The sequence below is a fragment of the Zootermopsis nevadensis genome, unplaced genomic scaffold (genome assembly GCF_977971745.1).
Source record: "Zootermopsis nevadensis isolate Lab colony 2312 unplaced genomic scaffold, Znev_1.0 Znev_ptg000003l, whole genome shotgun sequence".
NCBI classification, from domain to species: Eukaryota; Metazoa; Arthropoda; class Insecta; order Blattodea; family Termopsidae; genus Zootermopsis; species Zootermopsis nevadensis.
Window position 1 is genome coordinate 3,363,755 of NW_028259135.1, and position 26,975 is coordinate 3,390,729.

At 38.8% G+C, this 26,975-nt stretch overlaps 1 protein-coding gene across 4 annotated transcripts in view; it reads left to right on the forward strand.

Moving 5' to 3' along the window:
* LOC110840995 (CCN family member 2) overlaps positions 1-26,975 on the forward strand; it is a 230,268-nt gene that overhangs the window by 119,133 nt on the left and 84,160 nt on the right. For all 4 annotated transcript variants that reach the window (XM_087361313.1, XM_087361321.1, XM_087361325.1 and 1 more), the window contains one exon: positions 16,667-16,810. In XM_087361313.1, coding sequence (XP_087217439.1) covers positions 16,673-16,810 — 138 coding nt within the window. In that variant the 5' untranslated portion in view covers positions 16,667-16,672. The remainder of the gene's footprint in view (positions 1-16,666; positions 16,811-26,975) is intronic.

Here is a 26,975-nt window from a genome sequence, read left to right on the forward strand (position 1 = left end):
ATTTAGTGTTCTGTCTGACGACAGGTCCATATGAACAGGATCCTTCCATCCTTTTCTCGGACTGGGACCTGTTCATATACGTTCTTGGCAGATGATCCAGAAGTGGTTTGCCATTGCCTTCTTCTGTGTGTAAATGGAGTCATTGTTGGGATGCCACGGAGAAACCGGGGAAGCCCCCGGAGGAAAACTCCGTGTTGCCTAGACCACGGCCTTGCCCAACACAAGTTATAAATTCGGGCACCGCCGGGAATCGAACCCGAGACCCCAGGATTACAAGGCCAGCGTTATAACCGCTAGACCACCGTGGCAGATGACTCATTAGATGCTACACAAAATCCGTAGATAAAAACAGAATAGGTAATATAAATATGTATCAGTTATCGTCTGATTGATCTGTAAGGTGCGTGAGGCATGGCGTGGGGTTTCGAAGTAGGACTTCTGACTAAAATAAAGTTTGGTACAATCATCATCTTATATCATTCGAAGCTATACAACTTCTTTATTTGAATCATCATCATGTATTACTCATGATCAGCTTCTTATCCGACGCCATATAACCTCTGTATATGAAACAGCGTCGTAAATAATTCGATTTAGAATCCAAGTGCATTATTATGTCATAATGTTTCCCATCTGCAGGCGATCGTCTTCAAGCCACGTGTTCTTAATGGGTCCGTCCATGTTTGTTTGCCCATCGCGGTTTCCCTAGGAATTAGGCAACCCTTTCGTCCAGGAGCCATCGTTGAAACATTGGGAACCGAAGACATTATAAACTCACAACAGTGTGTGTTGGCATGTGTTGTCACAACAATGACATTGGATATCATCGTTGACTTTTACACCATTGGTACATTTTCTATTCCTTTCGACAAAGACTAATGTGTTACTGAAGATATCCGTCTTCTGGGTTGTTGCGCTGTGTAGTCTGGTCGATGTTAACCAACGTTTCAGAGGTCATACTGCCTCCGTCATCAGGGCGATGAGTATGAAGATTTCTGTCTTCTGGGTTGTTGCGCTGTGTAGTCTGGTCGATGTTAACCAACGTTTCAGAGGTCATACTGCCTCCGTCATCAGGGCGATGAGTATGAAGATTTCTGTCTTCTGGGTTGTTGCGCTGTGTAGTCTGGTCGATGTTAACCAACGTTTCAGAATTCATACTGCCTCCATCATCAGGGCGATGAAGATTTCTGTCTTCTGGGTTGTTGCGCTGTGTAGTCTGGTCGATGTTAACCAACGTTTCAGAGGTCATGCTGCTTCCATCATCAGAGTATGAAGATTTCTGTCTTCTGGGTTGTTGCGCTGTGTAGTCTGGTCGATGTTAACCAACGTTTCAGAGGTCATACTGCCTCCGTCATCAGAGTATGAAGATTTCTGTCTTCTGGGTTGTTGCGCTGTGTAGTCTGGTCGATGTTAACCAACGTTTCAGAGGTCATACTGCCTCCGTCATCAGGGCGATGAGTATGAAGATTTCTGTCTTCTGGGTTGTTGCGCTGTGTAGTCTGGTCGATGTTAACCAACGTTTCAGAGGTTATACTGCCTCCATCATCAGGGCGATGAGTATGAAGATTTCCGTCTTCTGGGTTGTTGATGACGGAGGCAGTATGACCTCCGAAACGTTGGTAAACATCGACCAGACTACACAGCGCAACAACCCAGAAGACAGAAATCTTCAAACTCACCGCTGTGAGAACCTCAAGTCTTACACTAATGTGTTACTGTTGAAATTGGGCAAGACTATGAAGAATGATGTGTATCGTCCCAGTTCCTTTGAGCTGTGGTTATCATCCGAGCAAACTGTTGACGTCACCACCTGTAATGTGGTGCGAAGAACACGTTTTGAAATTCAGTGTGCAGCACGAGCGATGATAGTCTTCAGAAGGTGAGCAGAAGATTGCAGCGGATTATCTCCAACTTTATAACACTTCTATCCTAGAAAGACATAGAATATGACAATACACGATTCATGGTCGGCTATATTTCACACGATTCTTACTGAAATCAAATAGTATAGCGGTTGTGTGATAGGCCTGTAACGAGGCTTGTGAACGCCACCAAATCAGACCCTGATACTAGCAGAAGGGGCCAGTTGAACCGATTTGAAGCGGTATTTCAGTTGCTGATTCAGTGAATAACTGTGTTAGCAATGTCAGTTATGGCAAGGTTAGCAACATTTTGGAAGATCTACATTTTTTTCCTTCAGATTTCGTAACCATTTACACGAGAACTTTAAATTTTAACTATAATTACAATTTAGAATTCAAAATCATGGAGGCAATGTGCGTGCGTGCAAGCAATCACAGCCTTATCGACGGACTCGAACCTCAGAATAGCCGTTGTCGTGGGAGGAATACTAATTGCGTCCATCGCAGATACGAAGCAGGTGGTTAAGATATTTTTGATATATTTGTTCGTTTGTTTTATTATGGTTTATTTAACGATGTTGTCAGTACCCCAGATTGATCTGATGACTAGGGTAATGTGGAAAGGACTGGTCGTTTGTGGCTAAATTTGAGATATTATCCCTGCATTTTTTTTTCTGGAAGGACTTATGAAAATTTATAGAAAAAGAAAACTTTGATAACAGTCGGTCTCCGAGCCGAGATTTTAATCCGGGATCTCCCAAATACGAAGCAGGAGTGTCAACCATTTAAAGTAAGAAGGATTTAATTCATATTTAGATAAGAGTAGTTATTGATGCATACGTGAATTCGAATAGAGAATTGATTGTTTACGGTATAAATGTTTGTTCTGTCGGGACAGCAAGATAATAGAAATCTGAGATAACGAAAAACAAACAGCATTGTAATAGGAAATTACGCAAAATAAACGGACGTAGAATATAACTGTATTGCGCGCTGTCTATCGGCGATAAAAACAGTTATGGTGATCTTGTTACGTGGTTGCCATAGTTATCAGAGTTGTTTCAGTTTTCGAGTGTTCTGTTTATTTATCTGTTGCTGTAATTCGTTTGGGTGGAAAACTCCATTACAAAGATTGAAGTGAATCCCCTCGCTACCACAGTTACCACCCCCCCTCCACTTCACAGGCCTTCAAAAAAATTTGTCGGTTTCACTGTCAAAACGGAGACACAGAACGACCAGCTAATATTTCGAACTGAAAACTAACACAGCCAAAGATCTGTGCGTTGGAAATTAAATTATCGGATGTCCACAGTATCCAATCACGTGTGAGTCATCCACCATCGATTGGAATTGAAGAAATATTGAGAGTGGTTAGAAGGTAAGGGTCTGAAAGGAGGCGCCACCTGAGTTGAAAGTCTGTCAAAAAGAGGAAAAAATTGAGACCGGCAAAAAGAATTGATACATCGCGTCTTGTACAAACAACAAGGACATTTCAAAACACAGCTGAGATGATATGTTGTGTCTGTCGTACGCAGTATTGTTTTCAGATCAGATGGAAAATGCGTTTCGATAATTAAATGCAAAAGACATTGTACTAGCTGTAAACCACTTTACTGTAGCACTTCCGCGAATGTTCAGTTGTTTTTATACACGAGCCCGTTAGTGCGACTGTGGTTCTCCCGATCGTGGTTTATTATTCAGATCAACGCGAACTGAAATGCAGTGCGCCACACAGAAAATTATTTTCTGCTCATAACGTACATCCCATATATGACAATTAGCGCCTGATTAATTTGTATTGGGCGTTATTTGCTATGCATACAGAACACATATCAGCTGTATATCTGTCTGAATCTTCATTATGGCATCCGTCATGTACGTATTATTATTTTATTTAGTGTTCTGTCTGACGACAGGTCCATATGAACAGGATCCTTCCATCCTTTTCTCGGACTGGGACCTGTTCATATACGTTCTTGGCAGATGATCCAGAAGTGGTTTGCCATTGCCTTCTTCTGTGTGTGAATGGAGTAATTATTGGGATGCCACGGAGGAAAACTCCGTGTTGCCTAGACCACGGCCTTGCCCAACACAAGTTATAAATTCGGGCACCGCCGGGAATCGAACCCGAGACCCCAGGATTACAAGGCCAGCGGTCTAACCGCTAGACCACAGTGTAAGGTATCCGTCATGTACGTATTACTAATTGTAGGATGTTAAAAAGGAGTATCGTGGACTTGGCCCCCAATTCAATATTCTTCACGACAAATTTCATGCATATCCGTTCGTCGATTCTCGAGTTATTGTCCTACGTCGCCGTAACTGCTATGAGGTCATCGAAAGATACAAGCATTTGACTAACAGATCCTGTCCGGTTCCATAAAGTGCTTTCCGCTCTAGTAAAAGAGCAAAGTACATCTTAGGGTATGATTTTTAGTACCTACCAGTGGCATGACCTCTATACCAAATTTCATAAAAATGTGTTCAACCGTTCTCGAGTTATATAGCAGTTTTATAAGGCCACTGACAGATGGCAGCACGATCTCGGACTAAAGTCGCTACAGTCAGACGAATCTATTTGGTGGCCTCCGATAAAACTGAAGCGTAAAGATCGTTTGAAAGTGTCAAACGGCCTGAGATTGTGATAATGATAGACGTCCGCCAGTTGGTGTCTCTGCCGACATTAGTTGAAACGTAATTATCTTGCGTGATATTGTGGCATCGGTGAATGTGTGTTAATTATGGATACGTTAGAAGAACGTCGATCGAATATGATCGATGGTACCGAGATGATAATCGTTAGGCTTATTATAATTACGGCGTGTAGCGAATATGACCAAAACTCAGGACGGGTACTGGCTTCTCGACGTGTGGCTAATATGAATTAAGATCTTGTGGAAAGCCTGTCAAATGCTCAACAACGACGACAAGTTATTGAACATTCTGCGGACGCGTGTCCGATGGAACTGAAACAGATGTTATTAATAGGTGGACCACGCGAAGTGTATGAACATTGTTTCGCGTTAGCATCCAAAGATGAAAATGAAGGAACAGTTCATAATTGTACATTACTTTGTTTCTTCAGCCGTAACTCCCTGAAGAGAGGAGGACAAAATGAAAACGAAGCAGGGAGGGAAAGGTTGGCAAGATAAGGAACCAGGAGCAAAGCCCCTGGTTGACACATACGAGGTGCGATCGGAAAGTCTCCAGACTGCGCGTATAAAAACCCGTACACTTATCTCAGGTATTAAATTCATCCATCACCCTCGAAGTAGTTCCCCTGGGAGTGAACACAACGATCCCAGCGCCGCTGCCAAGCCTGGAAGCATCCCTGAAAATCTTTCTTTGTCAGCCTGTCAAGCACCATCTGCGATTCTGCCTGAATCTCTTGCCAAAGACTCTCCAAAACGGCTACGGAAACCTATGAAATGCTAAAGCAAGCATTTGGGGAGTCCGCAATGGGTCGTGCACAAACTTTTGTGTGGCATTCACGTTTTAAAAATGGCCGAACCCCTGTCGATGATGACGAGCGTTCTGGACGACCATCTTCGAGCACAACGCCCGAAAATGTTACGAAGATTCGGCAGGCAATTCACGAAGATCGACGTTGTACCATCAACGACTTGTGCGACATTGTTGGGATAGGCTATGGGACCTGTCAGCTGATTCTAAAGGAAGAACTCCACATGCGACGCATCCTGTCTGAGGACCAGAAGCAGAATCGACTTCTCGTTTGTCAGGAGCTCAAAGATCTTGCAAGAACCGACCCCAACTTCCTTTCTAAGGTTTCCTCTTCCCAAAGATGAAAATTCAGGTAAAGGAAGGAGATTTGAGACGATAGAACAGATTCAGGCAGAATCGCAGATGGTGCTTGACAGGCTGACAAAGAAAGAGTTCCAGGGATGCTTCCAGGCTTGGCAGCGGCGCTGGGATCGTTGTGTTCACTCCCAGGGGAACTACTTCGAGGGTGATGGATGAATTTAATACCTGAGATAAGTGTACGGGTTTTTATAGGCGCAGTCTAGAAACTTTCCGATCGCACCTCGCATTTGTAGTTGTAATAATAACCAACAATTATTATATTAGACGGCATCAACCGCTTGATGCTTGTATTTAAGACGAGTTTTGTTTTATTTGAGGTAGGAATTTATATTCCTAAATGTTCTTTCGAAAAATTTGTGCTTCAAAGATGTAAAAACATATTTCTGGCATTGCTTGATTTAGAACAATAACCAAAACTTAGCAAAGTATTAAGTGCGGGTAATTATACGTGAGAAGATTGTTGTCTCTGGCTGTAATTTATTATAATTACATGGTATCATGAAGCTGGTTAATGGCTCCGTAAATTATTGTGTAGCTGGAATCATTTTCCCCACCACTAAACAATGGCTGACGACTTGAAGAATGGCGTTAATACGACTTGACGTTCTGCCTTCCGCTATTAGTGAAGCTCGCCGCGTCGCATTTACACGAATTACAACGAAAATTAGAGTCACCACCTCTCTGTAGTTACATTGGCAGTTCGCACACGTGCCACGCATATGGCGTGTACTGGAAACATTTAAATGAACGATGAGTGCACATAGAAAAAATAAATTTCGTTGTGAAAGTTATTTTGCGTTTCTGAGAATTGTAGCCGCAAAGGGCTCTATAAATAACGGGTCCCAGATGTTGTTCTTTCTGCATAGAGGCAGAGGGCAATATCTTCATAAAATTTTATGTGAACATGGTAATAGTCGTGCTATAAATTCTGCCGTCTTTCATGTTAAAGATAAATTATTCGGTTTAAGAATCACTGATGTCATTTCTGCTTCTTAAAATATCATTGGAAGACGTCTTCACTTAATGTGGAAGATAAATAATCTGTGAGTGATAAAAGAAAGTTCTAAAGACTATATTTGAACCCTAGGAAGATGAAGTGGGTACTGCAGATATTTACATAACGAGCAACTTAGTGATTTGTACTCCTCACCTAGTACTTTTATATAAGTTAAATCAGGGAATAAAGATTTAACATTTAGCTGGGAGATAGAAAAGAGAAACGTAGAATATTGGTACACGGTTTCTTGGACAGTGGTTTCTTTACGATATAGCAGACAAGACGAGATAAATAGAATTTTACTCGTCTGGTAATGTCAACTGAATCGTGGTGTCTTATGGGGAAGTAAACCTTTGATCCAACAGGTATGATCCTGAAGTAAAGATGGCGTTAGATTTTTATTTTACATACAGCAGCAGCCTTGCAATGTTTCTAGGCTGGGTTGACGACAGTGTTTTGTCAAGAGGAATTCCACGCATCCTACCAATTTCCGACGTCGTCCCCCCCACCCCACCACTAAGAGCACTGTCACCCCGTGGGCACATACCCCAGCAAGTCAATAACCGCACGAAAACTACTTCCGCTGCATGAAACAACTGACGCCGTCTACTTGAACACATGGAAAGTAGAAACGGCTTAACAAGCCCCGCGCCTGTCTTATGGAAACATGGCATTTGGTTTAAAGTTAAATTTCTACCGTTCAGGCCAACATATCCGCTTTATGATTTTCATATCGCTTTAAAGTCGAGCGGTAACTATGTGTTCCATCTACTTTAATAATCAGTTACCTCTATTTAAGATTTTATGTCTTCACGGCGATTAGGATGATGTTCTTTGGACCTGAAGAGCCCAACCTAACCTTACGTAACCTAACCTAACCTAACCTTACGTAATCTAACCTAACCTAACCTAACCTAACCTTACGTAATCTAACCTAACCTAACCTTACGTAATCTAACCTAACCTAACCTAACCTAACCTTACGTAATCTAACCTAACCTAACCTTACGTAATCTAACCTAACCTAACCTAACCTTACGTAATCTAACCTAACCTAACCTTACGTAATCTAACCTAACCTAACCTAACCTAACCTAACCTAACCTAACCTAACCTAACCTAACCTTACGTAATCTAACCTAACCTAACCTAACCTTACGTAATCTAACCTAACCTAACCTTACGTAATCTAACCTAACCTAACCTAACCTAACCTAACCTAACCTAACCTAACCTAACCTAACCTTACGTAATCTAACCTAACCTAACCTTACGTAATCTAACCTAACCTAACCTAACCTTACGTAATCTAACCTAACCTAACCTTACGTAATCTAACCTAACCTAACCTAACTTAACCTAACTTAACCTAACCTAACTTAACCTAACCTAACCTTACGTAATCTAACCTAACCTAACCTAACCAGATCTTAGTGTAACCATACAATCTCGCCTATCTTTCCAAGGTCACTGAGGTTGTCTTGGTCGCCAAGTTCGCCCTGGTTACCCATTTTATGACGTTTGAACATGTCGTCAAGGTCGTCCACGTCGCCACAGAGGCTCCCCGCATCACCAGTACAGACAGTGCTATTATTTGAAAATTCAGTCTTTACCACAAAGAAATCAAAACACTCCTCCATTTTAGATTATTAGTTTTGTAACGTAATTTAAGGAAATAATTTCTGTTTACGATTAGAACTGTAAGTAACATAAACTATTTTCTATTGCGCTGTAAAGGATTAAAAGGACTTCTGGCTCTCTTGTTTAGACTCCTTAAATATATTAATAATGTATCGGGTATGTAATTTGTGTGGGTGGAAGGAAAACTTGTCTAGGAAGACGACAATTTGAAAGAACAATGTGGAAAATGAATAATACAATTAGTATGGGATAATAAAACGCGAAGTCATTTTGACGGATGCAGTGACATGTTCTTGTTATGATAATTATTATTCTTGCAATACCACAAAAACGTATCCCGTCATTCGAGTATTTAATGGAATATGGTCGGAAATGAGTACAACTGCATTACCGAATCGATGCTATTGTTTTAAAGGGATTTATTGTCCGGCACCAGAGAAAGGGCTTATTGTTGATCCAATGTTGCATATGGCTGAAATGAAGGTAACAACAAAACCAATCCCACTTTGTTGATTATTAGTGCATAATAAACCGGAAAGTATTTAGAAGGAAACGGTCGTAGCATATTTTAATCTTCCGTGGCATTTGTCTTTAGAGACTGAATTAAACCAGAAAAGATTTTGGCCACAACAGATGGTGTCCGGACCGAGATTAAAACCTGGGACGTCAGTAATACGAAGCAGCAGATCTTACAGTGCCGTATTTGTGTAATGATAATGGTTATTGAACCGATAGTCCTGTATAACGCATATTTGAAGTCACTGAATTAGGGGTCTAGCAGTTAGAACGCTGGCCTTGTAATCCTGGGATCTCGGGTTCGATTCCCGAATTTATAACTTGTGTTGGGCAAGGCCGTGGTCTAGGCAACACGGAGTTTTCCTCCGGGGGCTTCCCCGGTTTCTCCGTGGCATCCCAACAATTACTCCATTCACACACAGAAGAAGGCAATGGCAAACCACTTCTGGATCATCTGCCAAGAACGTATATGAATAGGTCCCAGTCCGAGAAAAGGATGGAAGGATCCTGTTCATATGGACCTGTCGTCAGACAGAACACTAAATAATAATAAGATGAGGTGGTCTAGCGGTTAGAACGCTGGCCTTGTAATCCTGGGGGTCTCGGGTTCGATTTATAACTTGTGTTGGGCAAGGCCGTGGTCTAGGCAACACGGAGTTTTCCTCCGTGGCATCCCAACAATTACTCCATTCACACACAGAAGAAGGCAATGGAAAACCACTTCTGGATCATCTGCCAAGAACGTATATGAACAGGTCCCAGTCCGAGAAGAGAAAAGGATGAAAGGATCCTGTTCATATGGACCTGTCGTCAGACAGAACACTAAATAAATAAAATAAATGGTTTGTAGAGTAGTCGTAATTACAGATTATTATTAATTAATTTTAAAAACGAGGAACTGAAGAGTGCCATTGTGGTATGACTGTTGTAGTTCATATGTATAAAATTCTACAAACAAAATAGAATAAAATAATGGTTTTATCTACTTCGTTAAATGACAGTATCATATAAATGACGAATTTAAATGACACTGACAAATAACTGACGGGTTTAAGCTCATAGGAAAACATTCTAGAACATAGACGTACTAAAATGTTTAAAATGTTCATAATGTAATATTTTCGGTTGAATGCATATGTGGCAAGTGTCAATCCGATACACGGAATAACGCTTCAAATACGTCACTTTCAGAAACACAGCAACATTTTGACAAGTAGAGGACAGTGCGTTGTGTTGGAGACTATAGACACCTTGTAGTCAACAAATAATTCTTCCCATGTAGATAATTCAACACACCGCCCTCTATAGAAAACGTTATCTGGAAATGCCTATGCATATTTCTGTTTCTTTAATCATCAAGGCATAACATCCAAGATTCCTCATAAAATTAACTGTTAATGTTTATACTATATCGATCCTTTCTAGTTATTCGTATTAATGATATTATATAAGTCATCGGTACTACTGAATGGTAGCTTCCACAGAATTCTCCAAAGTGAATAACTCTGGCTCAGCGCCGGTAGATTATGTCTATGCCGGGATAATTGACCGAAATTTTAGAAATTCTTCAGAAGTTCCTTTGAAACTAAAGTTAAATTATTTGGTTATTCCGTCAAATCACAATGTATTTAAGTAATAAACCTTGATCGGATACGGTAATACTTCTGGATCACCTCCAGACACAACTGTGTTTTCTACTATTTCATCTCTGACCGATGTAAACATCAAAAGCATCACTTCAAACAATAAAGTTGATCCATTATATGAAAATACCTGGACACGACCTCCAAAAAACTACACTACGAAAAAAATTGTAAAAAATTGTTATTGAGTTTTAAATTTAATATAATTTTACACCTGATGATGGTTTAATAAAACCGAAACATGTTGTAACTGTTCCAATTGTAAATCGATTATTCGATATGAAACACAGAATTATATTTTAATTATTTTAATTATCTTATTTTAAATACATTGTGATTTGACGGAATAACCAAATATTTTATTTTTAATTTAATAAATCCCAATATGACGCAACTACACTATCTTATAAATTCGTTTGAAACGTCGGTCAATTTCTACCAGACTATGCCGTGAAATGCCTCAGAAGATACGTAGTTACTTTCATACTCGACGCCACGAGGACCTGAAATATCACTTAATCACTTCATATATAATTGCGGAAGATGTCGGTAGGTGCTATCTCTCTCAGTCTGTATTAATACTAGCGAAATGTAGCCAGGGCATGACTCAAGCGGTTAGTCGCCTGATTTCACTGCGAAGGCCCGCGATCGAGCCCCGGTAAGCGATGGACTAAGTGGTTTAGGGACAGGGTTTTCTCGTGGCAATATAATCCCCCGTTGCTCAGATGATACAGGGGACATGGGAGAGGGCGTGGTAGTGGCTGCAGTTTCACAGGGACTTAGTCTGTCATCATCTAATAATAATAATTTATATGTGATGTGTAAAGTTCGTATTGAGCGCAAATTAGGAGACAGCACTTCACGACCATGAAAGCAAGTAGTAATTATTTCTGTTCTCTGGGAAACTACACATTAGTAGGAACAATATTTACTTGAATATTATCAAGCATTTATTTATACTTCTCGTACTTTCGTGGAGTATATTGTTAGACATTTTTAATGCTTTCAGGTGTTAGAATTCTGACGTTTTATATAATGCATTTGTGTTTTTAAATGACTATATGTAAATCATTTTACATCAAACACACGACCTACCGAAGAACATATTCATATTTTAACAAAAGTTGGGAGATAATTGAAAGGTTATTACCATATTTAATAACGCTATTTCAACTGCGGTGTATAGTCTCGAATAGGAGGAAAGTGGTAATTAACTTTGGGTATGGGTTTGTAACGAGGCAGTCGTATTTGAAGAGTCTGTTTTACATGGGTTTGGAGAAACAAGAAAAACGGTCAAATTTTCGAATAGTATATCTTCTAACGTGGCCTGGGTTCGAACCGGCTACCTCCAAAATGCAGGTATAAATGGTTACCGCTACTGTAAATTTCTGGAGTGATTGGAAAAAATAGACTCCAGCTATATCGGATTGAAATGCCTCACGTTAAGGTGAATATGATAGTTGCATGTGAGTTCAGCATTCCACTGCCTTCTAAAGTGCAGTGTTCGTAATTTTATCGTCATGGAATTTGTTTATATTGGTCAGTAAAGCAGAATCTTAATAACTATGCGTTAGCGCACTGTTAATTTTCAAACACTGGCCTTTACAATTATAAATAATAAAAAGATAGACACAATTAATTTTACATGTTGTCAACAGATGAGCACTTGAATGTAATCTCATGCCTCCAGTGTTACTTATTTATTGACGTATTTATTTCCCGACTGTCCACAGTTCAGTTCTCGTCCGATGCAACCGTTACGGGCCTCGTCCTACTCACTGTTCCACCTACACATTTAGTAAAAATCTGTCTGTAACGAAAACTTGCTACCTTTTATGGTTCTCACAATTTTCGATGAGCATAGAATTTTCATCCTCGGGTTCCCAGAAATGAATTTAAAATTTTCTGTATCAGTATCAGTACAATACGTTTTAGTATTATACATTACTCGATAAGGAGTTAATCTTTGTATATTTCACAAATGCTTTATCTTCTGACTTTGAAAACATGTTGCTTCTAGTTAAAACATCTTTTTTCATATTTGTGCATGTTTCTTTTTAGATAGGACCGCCATAAATTTGACAGTAGCAAAAAAACTCCATCAGTTCGTACATTTAACATGAATAAAATATAACCCGCGATGGAATCCCACGTTTTATATGTTATTTTTAGAGAGGCATACCTCCTCTATTTTTGACAGAATATTAATTACGCATTAAATAAGTTTATTGTTTAGACAGGAATGAACTATCTGTCTCCACAGACATACGTCTGTAGCAGCTAAAATAATATTGAGAGACATAATTAAAATATACTTCACTTTTAATAACTGGAAGTTATGTGATGTAACGATAGTGTATTTTAAATGTCGGTTTCTCTCGTAGATGCATTAATGCGCTTGCGTTGTTTGTTCAGCCCTTGGTTCGATATATTTCTCTTCGAGAGAATGTGAAACATTACATTATACAATTTATTATTTTGCGGGTTTTGATTGGAAGATTGAAAGATAAATCAAAATACAGCTTTCTGGGAACATGTAGCTTGCAGAATGTTTTGTGAAATAAAACATGTATTTAAGGTAAAATAAAACCTTTAAAATAAAGTTTTATTGTGAAACCTTTTTTATAGTTTAAAATCGAAATGTGTATCGGTATTATCAATTTGATTGAAATATCATTCTTGAATGACATAGCGAGTAATTCTCGTACACGAACTCAAAATTCAGAGAATATGTTGCTATTTATATTGAAAGACTCGATTAAAATAACATCTTGTGGGAATAAACTTCGTTTTTATCTTAGTTTTTTAATAGCTCAGTCTTTCTTTTATCCTGTTTTAATCTAAAAGACCTTTTAGAATAAGTTATTTTACCCTTACAAAATTTTGCTTAGTACTGTTTGTAGCGCTGTGGATGCTTACAGCCATGACGTCATATTTCTTATTCCATTGTAAACTCCATTGTAGTACAATGACAGAAAGAAATGAAACTCGAAGTTCGTATCATCAAAGTTAGCTTCACAGTTCACTAGTTCACGAACAATGTTTCGTATTTCAAGAGAACCTGCCTCTCGCACAACAAACGTTAAGAAATAAACAGAATGGTTCATGCGATAGCAACAAGAGATGTGTACCATGATAATGAATGAAGGAATAAAGAAAGCACCAGTGCACTCTGCTGTTAAAATAATGTACTGCGTTTAAAAAGAATGTTCTGCATTGGTTTACAAGGGAATTTTAAAATAAAATTAGGTTGAAATTCGGAAGATAAGGCATATATGAAATGAAGTGTCTTTATTATTATTATTATTATTATTATTATTATTATTATTATTTTAAAACTGCACATTTATAGCCTCAGTGGCACAGTTTAACGCCATTAATCGCTGTAAAAATGTTTCTGTAATTGATGTCTGTGTTATATCACGATTTAAAGCAGGGGTGTCCAACCCGCGGCCCGCGGGCCGCATATGACCCGCCTTGAACATTTTTCCGGCCCGCGAGATTCATCACACTTTTACAAAATATATTTATTTTATAATGGCCAAAGTAGTGAAAACCAATGTATTAAAAAAATACATTATTTGTGCATCCATATATTCAAAAATTATCTGTCGAAATTATGAGAAAAAATTAACTTTGATTTTAAAATAATATTCTTGCGAATATATGACAGATATTGCCTGTTTTATTCATGAGTTTACAGTTATGAGTTCGCAGAATAATTAAACTATATTCTGCGAACTCATGATGCGCGTGCATCTAATATAACAGGTTCTATGTTTCACTCTTAAGTGCCCAAAAAAATGTCTATAGTGTATCTAAATCTAATATGGGGATATATAATTTTATATGTGGCCCGCGGAGTTATGATGCATTTCCAAAGTGGCCCGAAAGATCATTTGGGTTGGCCACCCCTGATTTAAAGTGTCGAAAGAAGACTGTGAGCGAGGAATAGAGAAGGATATGAGGAGAATAAGAAAGTAATCAAATTCGTGATAAACCGTGAAACCATGGTAAACTGAAGTTCTTGTGAAGAGTGTGTTTAAGAAAATATTTGGATATAATGAATTAAATGATAAGATAAGTTTGTTATACAAATTGGACAATTACTTGGCCATTGACTACGCCATGAGGGAAACATTTATCTCTTCAGTTATAGACAGCTGTTCAAGTCCATCGTGTTAAGTTAAGTTAACATTGTTTGTATTTTAAGATTTCGTTGTATTTACAAAGACTGTTAACGTTTATTTAATTAATACATGTCATAAGGTAAAATGCGTTGTTAGTGACCAATAGAATCGCTTGTGGATTTCTTAGAATTGTGACGTCACCCACACCCCAAGCTCTTCGCCCGTATGTATTCAAATAATGATTATGTCGCCACTAATCGACTATCAGATTCTTGTTAGTGACCAATAGAATTGCTGTGGATTTCTTAGAATTGTGACGTCACCCACACCCCAAGCTCTTCGCCCGTATGTATTCAAATAATGATTATGTCGCCACTAATCGACTATCAGATTCTTGTTTGTGACAATCGAGAGCGTCGTGCTAATGAGATTTGCATCGAGGTACTGGAAACCGCCTCTCTACTTTCACTGATGCAGTTTAATGTATGTTTCAGTAACTAACTAACTCTTAATAGATGTACCATGTACGGACTTTATGATGAAACACTTAAATAGATGATACTCGGTACCCATTATTTTTCTTATTATGAATATCGATTTAAATACAAATAAACATCTGCCTGTGAGATACTTAATAGTTCCCAATTAATATTGAATATTGTAATCCAAGACTATGACAATGATAATTACAAAGCACGCCACTGGACACACTGTTCATCAGTTTCCATCCATCTATAGTCCAGACATCTATCTATAGATATCTCTATGTATAATAAGCAGATTTGGTTGCTTGGATGGTGATCATTTGCTGTTGTTAAGGTATTATGGGCTTCAAGAGATAATATTACAACCGTTTCTATAGTAATGCTGTTAAAGGAGACCTGCTCTGTGTATACAACACGCGTATACAGTAATATAGGCAATTGAATAAAATTTTTGGATATTATCCATCGTCTAGTAAATATAAAACGTAAACCGACGTTTCGGAGATGGGACTCTATCTAGTGGGCCCAACTGTGTAGGAACCTGAAGACGGAGATAGAGTCCCATCTCCGAAACGTCGTTTTACGTTTTATATTTACTAGACGATGGATAATATCCAAAAAATTTATTCAATTGACTCTTCACCATCGTCAAGAAGTTTTAGATTTGATAGTAATATAGGCGCCTATTAACATACGAGTCTTTTTATTTCCGAAGTTCAAAGTTTAAAATGTACACACTTCTTGTCTCCTCCATCAGTGCCATATTTCAACGTTATCTTAACTCGTCTTATTTATGTATTAGTGGTTTATTTAACGGGCTGTCAGTGCCTCAGATTATATGGCGTTGATGGTAGGACGATTAATGAATAATGAATTGAAAATTATATGTAAGGAAGCTTTCGTGGTGCAGTGAAAGATATTTTTATTGCATTTGTCTGGAGGAACTGAGGTCAGATTTGAGTGTGGTACCTCCCACACGCGGCATGGCGGTTGGTTAATTCTCATCTTGATTTCATTGTACTAATAATGCTAGTGAACTTTGAAATAGAAAAGTGATGATCTTTGTAGTTTTCCTAAATTATTCAATTGATTTATCGGTATTAGGTCCAAATATTGTTCTGGACACTTTTATCAAGAATGACTGTAATATATGTTCTTCATTTAGAGTAATAGATTAAATTTCACAACCACACAGAAAAATTAACAATTTCAATTTTTAAGCTAATTGCTCTGTGGATGTTGATATGGAGGGAACAGGAATGGTAACGGTTTTAGATGTGAAAAGTTTCTTAAATTTGTAGGATTTGAGGTTTTCACAGAGGTGAGTCTGAAGATTCATCGCCCTGATGACGGAGGCAGTATGACCTCTGAAACGTTGGTGGAAATCTACCAGGCTACACGACGCAATAACCCAGAAGACAGAAATCTTTCTTAAATTTGTTCTGTCCTACCAGTGCATATATTGTGAGCCCCATTTATAACTCATATCTTGCAATAAAACCTGTGGTATTTGAAACAAGTGAAGGTACAGTCTGTTACACAATCAGGAGTGAAGTTTATGTTGTTACAGGTAGTGATGGAGGCCATGTTACGAGCCGCTCTTATTATGATGTCCGTGTTACCTGAGGTTGAACGAGCCTGGGGACAGAGGGCACCATGTTATGAATGTGAAGTTTACAAGGACTCGCATCCGCAGTCAAGACCCTACGAGGAGGTGAGTCAGTATTTCTGTCTTGTTTGCATGTTAGGTTAGGTTAGGTTTGTAGATGCCCCCTTCACTACACCTGAAGACGAGAATAGATTCAGTCTTCGAAACAGTGTGTATTTTATAACATTAAACGTTGGACAAGGTCCGAAACCCAGCAATCCAGATTACATTACACCACTGCCAGAACCCTTCGGAATCGATAGGTAAGGTTAGGTTAGGTTAGGATAGGTTAGGTTAGGTTAGGATAGGTTAGGTTAGGTTAGGATAGGTTAGGTTAGGTTAGGATAGGTTAGGTTAGGTTAGGATAGGTTAGGTTAGGTTAGGATAGGTTAGGTTAGGTTAGGATAGGTTAGGTTAGGATAGGTTAGGTTAGGTTAGGTTAGGATAGGTTAGGATAGGTTAGGATAGGTTACAACTGACTTAAGCACAGGGTTGTTGTCATCCACTAAATAAATGTATCAGTTTTTCTGAGGGGTGATGAAGGATAATGATAATATAATTTGCAAATAATCCAACACACAATGATAATATTTTCATAAAAACAATTATTTAATTACCGATTCTGACAGCGAAAATCGTGCCTCGTATTGTGCAATAGTAAAGCCGTTTAACGAAAATTCCCCATTCTTTCCAGCGAAGTTATGTTCTTGCATGATCAAAGTACGATCACACCTGCTTCTGTGCTCCGGGCGATGAGCGTTTCCATTGATCCCTGATGATGGCGGTAGTAAGCACGTCTGGAACGTCGGTAAACATCTAAGAGATAACACGGTGCAACAACTATTTTCTTAAGAGCCCTCACCAAGTTTCTAACTTATTTTAATACATAAGTGAAGTGTAGAACAATATTTTATGATTTATTTATGTCTTGTAAATGCATGAAACTTAACAAGAACAGTGTCTAATAGGGAAATTTGTAATAATTTATAGTAGGAAGAGTCTTGAACGATAAATCTGCTTCTAAATTTATATATCTGGTAGTCACAGGTGCGAATTCCTGAAGGTTTCAGAGCGAGGTGACGGAGTGACTTGTTGCTGTTATCAGCGCGAACTCTCGTCCTGAAGATGCGAATTAGTCCAGAATTTATACACGTTCTCTCAGCTAATTACCTCGCTGTTTGAGGTAGGATCAATGAATTAACACCCTAAAATAACTCTCGTTTCTACCACTAGTGGATTTCAACGGCCTGTAAGATTGTTTCTATGTTTAAATCACGTTACCTGAACTGTCGTCACAGCCGGTAACGAATGTTTCAGAAATCGTGCTACCTGTTTTTACTTCTGTGTTGCCAGGTACATTATAAAATGGTTGAAAATGGTTTAGTTTTATTTTAAAGTCTTCTTGGAATCTTCTCCCTGCTTTTATGGGTGTCAAGAATTATATTTCCAGCTTCTTCCTTAATTTTTTCATTTTGTAGGTTTACATTTTCGAGCTATCTCAGGTTAGCAGAAACCACCTGGTTTTCGGTTTTGGGCGATTTCATATAGATTTGTAACTAGAGATTACAAGTGTTACGCCTAAGTAAATGCCACGGTGGTCTAGCGGTTAGAACGCTGGCCTTGTAATCCTGGGGTCTCGGGTTCGATTCCCGGCGGTGCCCGAATTTATAACTTGTGTTGGGCAAGATCGTGGTCTAGGCAACACGGAGTTTTTTTCCTCCGGGGGCTTCCCCTGTTTCTCCGTGGCATCCCAACAATTACTCCATTCACACACAGAAGAAGGCAATGGCAAACCACTTCTGGATCATCTGCTAAGAACGTATATGAACAGGTCCCAGTCCGAGAAAAGGATGGAAGGATCCTGTTCATATGGACCTGTCGTCAGACAGAACACTAAATAATAATAAGATGAGGTGGTCTAGCGGTTAGAACGCTGGCCTTGTAATCCTGGGGTCTCGGGTTCGATTCCCGGCGGTGCCCGAATTTATAACTTGTGTTGGGCAAGGCCGTGGTCTAGGCAACACGGAGTTTTCCTCCGTGGCATCCCAACAATTACTCCATTCACACACAGAAGAAGGCAATGGCAAACCACTTCTGGATCATCTGCCAAGAACGTATATGAACAGGTCCCAATCCGAGAAAAGGATGGAAGGATCCTGTTCATATGGACCTGTCGTCAGACAGAACACTAAATAATAATAAGATGAGGTGGTCTAGCGGTTAGAACGCTGGCCTTGTAATCCTGGGGTCTCGGGTTCGATTCCCGGCGGTGCCCGAATTTATAACTTGTGTTGGGCAGGGCCGTGGTCTAGGCAACACGGAGTTTTCCTCCGTGGCATCCCAACAATTACTCCATTCACACACAGAAGAAGGCAATGGCAAACCACTTCTGGATCATCTGCCAAGAACGTATATGAACAGGTCCCAATCCGAGAAAAGGATGGAAGGATCCTGTTCATATGGACCTGTCGTCAGACAGAATATTACAAATAAAAATAAAAATAAATGCTCAAGTGTCAGACTCTTGTCAACAGGATAATCAATAATATTTTAAGTTCTCGCGACGATCAAAACATAGATGTCTTCTGGGCTAATGGGCCATGTGGACTTGTAAAACGATACCGACGTTTCGGGGGAACATACTCACTTCTTAAGCTAGGAGAATTACCTGAGCAGCTGGGAGAATATTAATTTATCAAGAAGGACTCTGCTACATTGATTAATACTTTACCTTATTGCAGCCTACGATATGATGTGTCGAAAGAGTAGGAATGTTTTGCCATATAGAAAGGCATGTTGTCACGTGTTCTTATCATACTTGAAACTATCGAATCTCAAGAGACACTGGACCGTTTGTGGTGATGAGAGGATGTCCTATGTGGCACCATTTTGAGACAAAGGAGAGACAGATGTTCATGAAAGCAGTGGAGGGAGACGAATCATTGTTTTATTTTAATTTCACCAAGTTTCTTTGCTCTCGTAGATTTTATAATGCTCCTAAACCACAATGGAATAAAGATACATTTCGTACGACATCGGAAATCGATTCGTTTTGGTCCGCACTGTAGTGGATTATCTCTGCACCAAGAAATGGGGCGTAAACGCTACATAATTCCGAAAGATCACTCTCATATTCATTGAGATGAAGGACGACTTGACCAACTAATTCTCAAATGAAAAGAGGTCGCTAGAGAAGAAAACCTGATAGTTTCTAGGTTGAATATGGTTGTCTTTCTACATACTCGTCGTCGTGAGAACCCGGAATCTTACGTAGCTCCTAGGCTGCTTGAACATACAGTAAAACTATATGATTCATTCTTAAAATATATAATATAATTCAGGTCTATACACAAACTTTATTTACATATGTTAAAATTTAAAATTTGCGCTATTCATTGTTACTACGATGTTACAATACTGCGCCTTCATTTACTACATGTTTCGTAGTAACGATGAATAGCTCAAATTTTAAATTTTAAATTTTAACATCTGTAAATAAAGTTTGTGTATAGACCTGAATTATATTATATATTTTAATTATAAAACACAAACATGACGCATTTAAACCTTAAAAATATGATTCATTCTGTCTATAACCTCTAAGAAAAACATCAGGACAGCTTAATCATTTACAGAAAAACAGCGTTAAAATTTACTATCTGCATCATTGTGGCAGCAAGGACTCCTGAAACGTCGGTAAACTTCAGACTACACGGCGCAACAACCCAGACGACAGCCAACCGTAAGAAATAATTCATTGCAAAATGTTTGTTAATTGGGCTATGAATTTCAGTTTATCGGTAGATTCTGCAATTTATATGTCAGGTTCAAAAGTGTCCGTCCATCTGTCATGCTGTTGTTGGTATATAATTCTAATACTAATTTAACTTCTCCTTTTATACAGAATCCGAACCACAGCATTAGGCTTGGTTTCCTGGATTTGACTTGAATAAATAAAACACAGACACCGTATTGTTGAGTGTTCTACACTAAATAGTACAATTTCCGGCTGCTTATAGCTCAGCAGAAACTGAGTCTAACGTCAATTTACGCGTGAACACTAAAGTTTCCGTACTTTAATGCAAGTAAAACCAAATATTGCATAAGAACGTAAAGATAAACACTCATAATACATCATATCCTTTTAGCATTATTTATCATTAAATTGTGATACGTTAACTGTTGTAATTAAAATAGCAAATGTCAGTTAAATTTAACAAGTTTTCAAATACATTCATAGCTTTCGCAAGGATTTGGTTTTTCTTAGCTGAAATACTAGAAACACGTTCCTCATAGCTGGTGACCATAGAAACGAAACAATTTTTGATGTCTCGGGCGACGACGTCGGCGTTTGTACCAAATTTAATTAAAATCACTCCACCATTCACGAGATTTTATACTGTTAGGCGCAAGGACGCCGTTACGTGTGACGACATCATCAGTTGTGGAAAATCGTCTTGGCGAAGGTTTAACCTTGAATTACCTGTTGAAGGAAATTAAAAGCTATGAGTTAGGAGTAGCCTCCATTGACACGACCTCCACATCAAATTAATGGAAACCTGTTCAGCCGTTCAAGAGTTATATGTGTACAAACTGATTTACAAGGCTAACTTAATAGACGTTTTGCAGGAATGTTGCAAACGCGCTTAGAACGGGGCAGAGAGTATAGTAACTCCCAAGTTTAATTTGTGGTTTCGATGTTTGTGTCAGTACCAACATGGCTGCGTAATGTTATGTTGGGAAACTTTTATCGTATAGCAGATTTCTCACTGGCATAATTATGCTTAATTATATAATGCGAACATTTTGTGAGTTATAATGATATCTATGCAAACAAAACCACTTTAAGTAAGTCTTGCCTCTTTTTTCTCTGTCATAATCTTTGTCAATTACGTTAGACGTCGCCTGCTTCTAAAAGCTGCGTAATGATGACATAATTTGTAAGATAGAACATCTTGCCATCTAGCATCATTACAGAGAACTGTAAGGGCTTTTTTATAACACTTGCGTATTCATGAGCGATCCTTCCCAATAGCACGCCAGATTTAGCTTAGTATTTGAGAGATGCCGGGTTTAAATTTCGGTTCGTGAACCACCTCTTCTGGAAGTGGTTTCTTCCTGTTTCAGAGATTTATCTAAAATATAATGTACAACCACATTGCTTACTTCAGATGATAATTCTTAAAGTAGTCATTACATAACACGTTATTAAGATATTTATTGCCAGTATTAAATTTTGTATTTAATGACGGAGTTCAGCTAATAATATTCTAAACGTATTTAGATCCAAGCATGAAATTTGTGCTATCTCCATATTGAACAACCCTTATCTGTTCCATTTTTATTTAAATTATGAATGGGAACGAATAGCTGACCGGGGCTTATATTCAGAATTAACATTCACATAAAATAAATAAAAAAAAATGCACGAAAGAGGAAAGCTTCGGTAGGAAAATATCTGAAGACTATTGAATTCACACGGCGAGCATTCCAGTGAGATTAAAAATGCACATATATATATACATACAAAACGAACAAAGGAATGGTGGAATTCAAGGAATTTGCAAGTAACAAAAGTGAAATGATGAACTGGAGTTTTGGATGCATATTAATTCTGCTAAAAAAAAAAAAAAAAAAACAGGCCTGTTACAATTTCTTTGTGTTTAGGAAACATACACGAAGTCAGAAAGAGACAATCGGCATTTCTGCCAACTGAAATATCCGGCTATTTAACTTCCGATGATAATACGTAGTGAGATGGATCAATGCGAAGCTTACTTCTCGTGACCTATATACGCATAATAACAAGAAGTAGGATGTAATGAGGAGAAGTAGAAGACGAAGGAGGTAAAGATGGCGATGAAGAGTGGAAGGAATCCTGAGATCAGTAGAGCCAGAGATATAACTAGGGTATTCCAGCTTTGCTAATGAACGTGGGGGTTTTAGAAATGCAGTGATACGTCTCGAGGGCGGAATGACGTAAGTCCTGTGTGTGTGTGTATGTCCCGTTTCATATTGGCAGTTTATCTTCCTTGAAAGCAGTGTCCACCGGACAGCGAGATCGATACAGCACTGAAAAGTGTTTGGTCTTCAGATCGGAAACATACTTAGATGTCTCTTGTCACATGCATCAGCGCTATCATTTTCAAAGCGGGACATTCTTTATTAGACTCGGGAGAGGAACAAACATTTCTTCCCGAAACTGCGTAAATTCTGTGGTCCAAGAATCCTTCAATATTGATTTCAGACTTATGAAATCGTATTAAAGTATACTGTTAGTTATAATTACGAATGGCTATCACTATTATTACTCAATCTGTTCATCACTTTATAGGATATTTACTTCTATGTACGCGAGACAAACCGTGCACCTGAGGTACATACGAGGTGCGATCGGAAAGTTTTAATACTGCGCCTATAAAAACCCGTACACTTATCTCAGGTATTAAATTCATCCATCACCCTCGAAGTAGTTCCCCTGGGAGTGAATACAACGATCCCAGCGCCGCTGCCAAGCCTGGAAGCATCCCTGGAAATCGTAGTGATGCAGCTATTTCCAAAATACATTTTGTTCTTAATGTGTTAAATGTATTATATATTGTTATTATTATTTAATAATCAGGTTGTAGAATAATGGGATTTGGTTAAATAAATCTTACAAACTGAACGTTTTGAAAATATCATAGAAGAGGTAACTTGGAAGATCTGGGTTAAAATGAGAGGATAATATTAAAATAGTTCTTAGATAAATCATTTTTGAGTGAATTTAAATGGCTCAGAATTGAGTTGAATTAAATTAGGTTTCGTGAAATTAGGGTTTCATTGTCTTAACTGAATAATCTCAGCGTCTTGACATAATATCTTAACAGGCCACGACCTTATATTTGCACTTACTTTCTCATTTTATTCTGTATAACACTTGATAAAGTATAATTTAATTAGTTAAGAAGTAGATGTTTTTGTTATAGACGCGCTCCTCTTGACCTCATATTAGGGACGACGTAGGCGTCTTAACATGGCAGTTAATCTCGAGCGAAAACACACTTCAGGAGAAATGTTAAAACGTACCTCGTTTAATTTTCTCTTGACGGCCACAAAATCAAGAAACAGGGAACAGTAATTTATTTGCTACTCTGTCCCTGCTGCTGGTACACAAAAAGTTGAAGCGGCAAGGCATGGTAAGAGGCTCGGCCGGAAGGTATCATTACCAAATAAATCATTCTCCTAGTCCTGCAGGCTACTTCGCGTCCTTGGGGCTCCTGGGGTAGAAGGACGTCAGCCCTATAAATGTCAAACATCTACAGCATGTAGTTGATAGATTGGTTTGATGTGGGGTAGGACGCGTCAGTGGCGGCTGGTTAGTTTGAGATAACAGCATTTGAATCCCGCATAACTGATTGATTTAATTCGATTCAGGGTTTAACACAAATAATAAGGTGGGATTTGAGGTTCTCACGGTTGTGAATATGAAGACGACTCTTGTCTGTCATCAGGGCGATGATCGCTCTGATGATAGAGGCAGGAAGGACCTCTGAAACGTCGGTGAACTTCTACCAGACTACAAGGCGCAACAACCCAGAAGACAGCCATCTTCAGACTCACCGCCGTGAAAACTTCAAAAACCTACAACAAAGAAGACATCACAAATAATACATTAAAAGAACTTAAATCTATAAATATATATGGAATCAGTCTGACGTTGTAATTTTTTACAGATCGCCCCTAATTTAAATTCATATTTGCTACATGTGTAAACGCCTTGTTTTAGCGGTAACATCTCTGACTTTGAAGTTGAGCGAATCAGTCTAATGCACGTTGGTAGGCGTCACATGAGACACATGGCTTCTTAATTATTCTGAAAATCTTCCGGAAGCCGCTGTGATGTCTTGTTTTTGCGATAATTGAAACATTGCTTTCTTATATACACGGGATACAAATAGGTCTAGTGACGGGCCACGTGGATTGTGAATTTAATATTTTCTTTCACAAGATTGTAGTTTTTAACTTAATAGGATAATGTTTCGCTCAGCTACTCAGTAATATTTTATAACATTGAAACTGGCAACAATATTTTATACAGTATTTTAGTCAATATATTATAAAGAGACCCGTATTCTAGAGTTAGGGTCTCATCTTATTGTCGTTCTGATATTCGACGCTGTTACCTAAATACTTAAACAGGTAGTAAAGATTGGAGTAGCATTATTTAAATTTTGATCAATACTGTAAACTTTGGTTTCCATAAGAAATTTTATAGTTCATTGCCTTTAAACTGACAAAGAAGAACGTAGATGGTCGGTTAGTGGTTGGTTATATGCCTCAATAGTGAAGTGAAAATCGATAGACCAATCATTTGCTACCAGCCGACACTGGAAGACGTCTCAGTCTCGACGACCGACGTCACTTGCGTTCCGATGTTCGTTGTATGGACGGACTGACGGACATGGCTGTACTGCATGGCAAAAGGCCAGGAACGCATTCCCTTCTCATGTAGCCGTCCAGAATTCCTCCTTGTAGTACGCGTTTCTTAGAATAGTTGGTTTCGCCGCATTCACAGCCCCTCAAACGGCGTGTAGTCTGACTATGGCCTGGATGGAACGGGTTCAGATTCCGAGAGAGACGATAGACATGTTTCTGCCAGTGTTCCCACAGGATTTTCCTGCTTCGTATCGGCTTTTTACTCAAATTTTGGACATATTGTCTGTGAGCGTCAATATAAGTCGCGTATTCCGATAGAAACTGCTTGTTGTAACCATCATGAGGAAATTTTGGAGGCAATAAGCACCTCTGAAACGTCGATAAACTTATATAGGACTGAATGGCGCAACACCCCCTATAAGACAACCATCATAAAGTAGATTCTTATCAAACTCTGCAAAGACGTTGTAAATATAGTCGCCTTCCGCTTAAACCACGATGTAATTGTCTTCGTAATCCGATTTATATAATTTTATAACAGTACAATAAACATTTCTGAGATATAAATTAACAGGCCTAGCGTCCACACGGCTGTAAGTAAAATTCGCCTAAAACTGCCCCCCCCCCCATCTCCGGGAAAAGGGCGATTTTTTTGCATTCTAAAACTGCGACCATAATAAGTATCGTTGCGTCTACATAATTTATTTTACTAATATATATTTTATTTATACCACCGAGTGTTTCGTTAATATAACATACATCTTTAAAATAACATAATAGGTGATACGGAAGTTTATATATTTTGAAAAAAAAATAATAACCAGGTTTTAAAAGACCGCGTGTTACAAATTTATTTATGTAATTTTCATGAAAATCGCGCATGATTTAGTATAAAAACAACATATTTCGTCTGTTATCGACAAAAATATGTTACACGGGTTATTTTAGATTCCATTCCTGGATTTGTAGCTGAACCCTTCGTTGTCCGAGTACATTATAATCGCATCGTACTGTTTTCTGCGAGATCTCAAACCTTTTAAAAAAAACACTGGCGTTTACCTTCGAGGAAGCTGGCTTGTGCTTCGGTTAGCAAACACAGTGGAGCTTGGCTAGGTTCATATATCACTACTCCTGCAATAGATGGAAGTACTTTTACGAAGGGAGGGGAGATCTGGTGTTAATCTAGAGCTCTACTGTCAGCTCTGCGCTAGCTTCAAATAACGAATCGTGCAATCTGCGTTTGTTTGTTTGTTTTCGGATTTTTTTTCCTTTGCGGTTTGTATGTGCCTTCTGTCAATGACGGCGGGGGTCGCTGATACAGCACCAGACATTCACATCTCGGATGTAAAAAGTGTGGATAGAAAAGTAATGCGTAAAACACTACATGGACCTATATTTTCTAAATGTCTTCACTTCGGCTTGGTCGGTTAAAATATTCGTTGTAGCTGGCATCATTCTGACTTATTAACTCCGTAAAATCAAGGACTTTAATGTGTAGGCCTACTCTATAAGAATTCAAATGTTGTAAGTGTCGTTATGTAGCCACGGTGGTCTAGCGGTTAGAACGCTGGCCTTGTAATCCTGGGATCTCGGGTTCGATTCTCGGCGGTGACCGAATTTATAACTTGTGTTGGGCAAGGCCGTGGTCTAGGCAACACGGAGTTTTCCTCCGGGGGCTTCCCCGGTTTCTCCGTGGCATTACAACAATTACTCCATTCACACACAGAAGAAGGCAATGGCAAACCACTTCTGGATCATCTGCCAAGAACGTATATGAACAGGTCCCAGTCCGAGAAAAGGATGGAAGGATCCT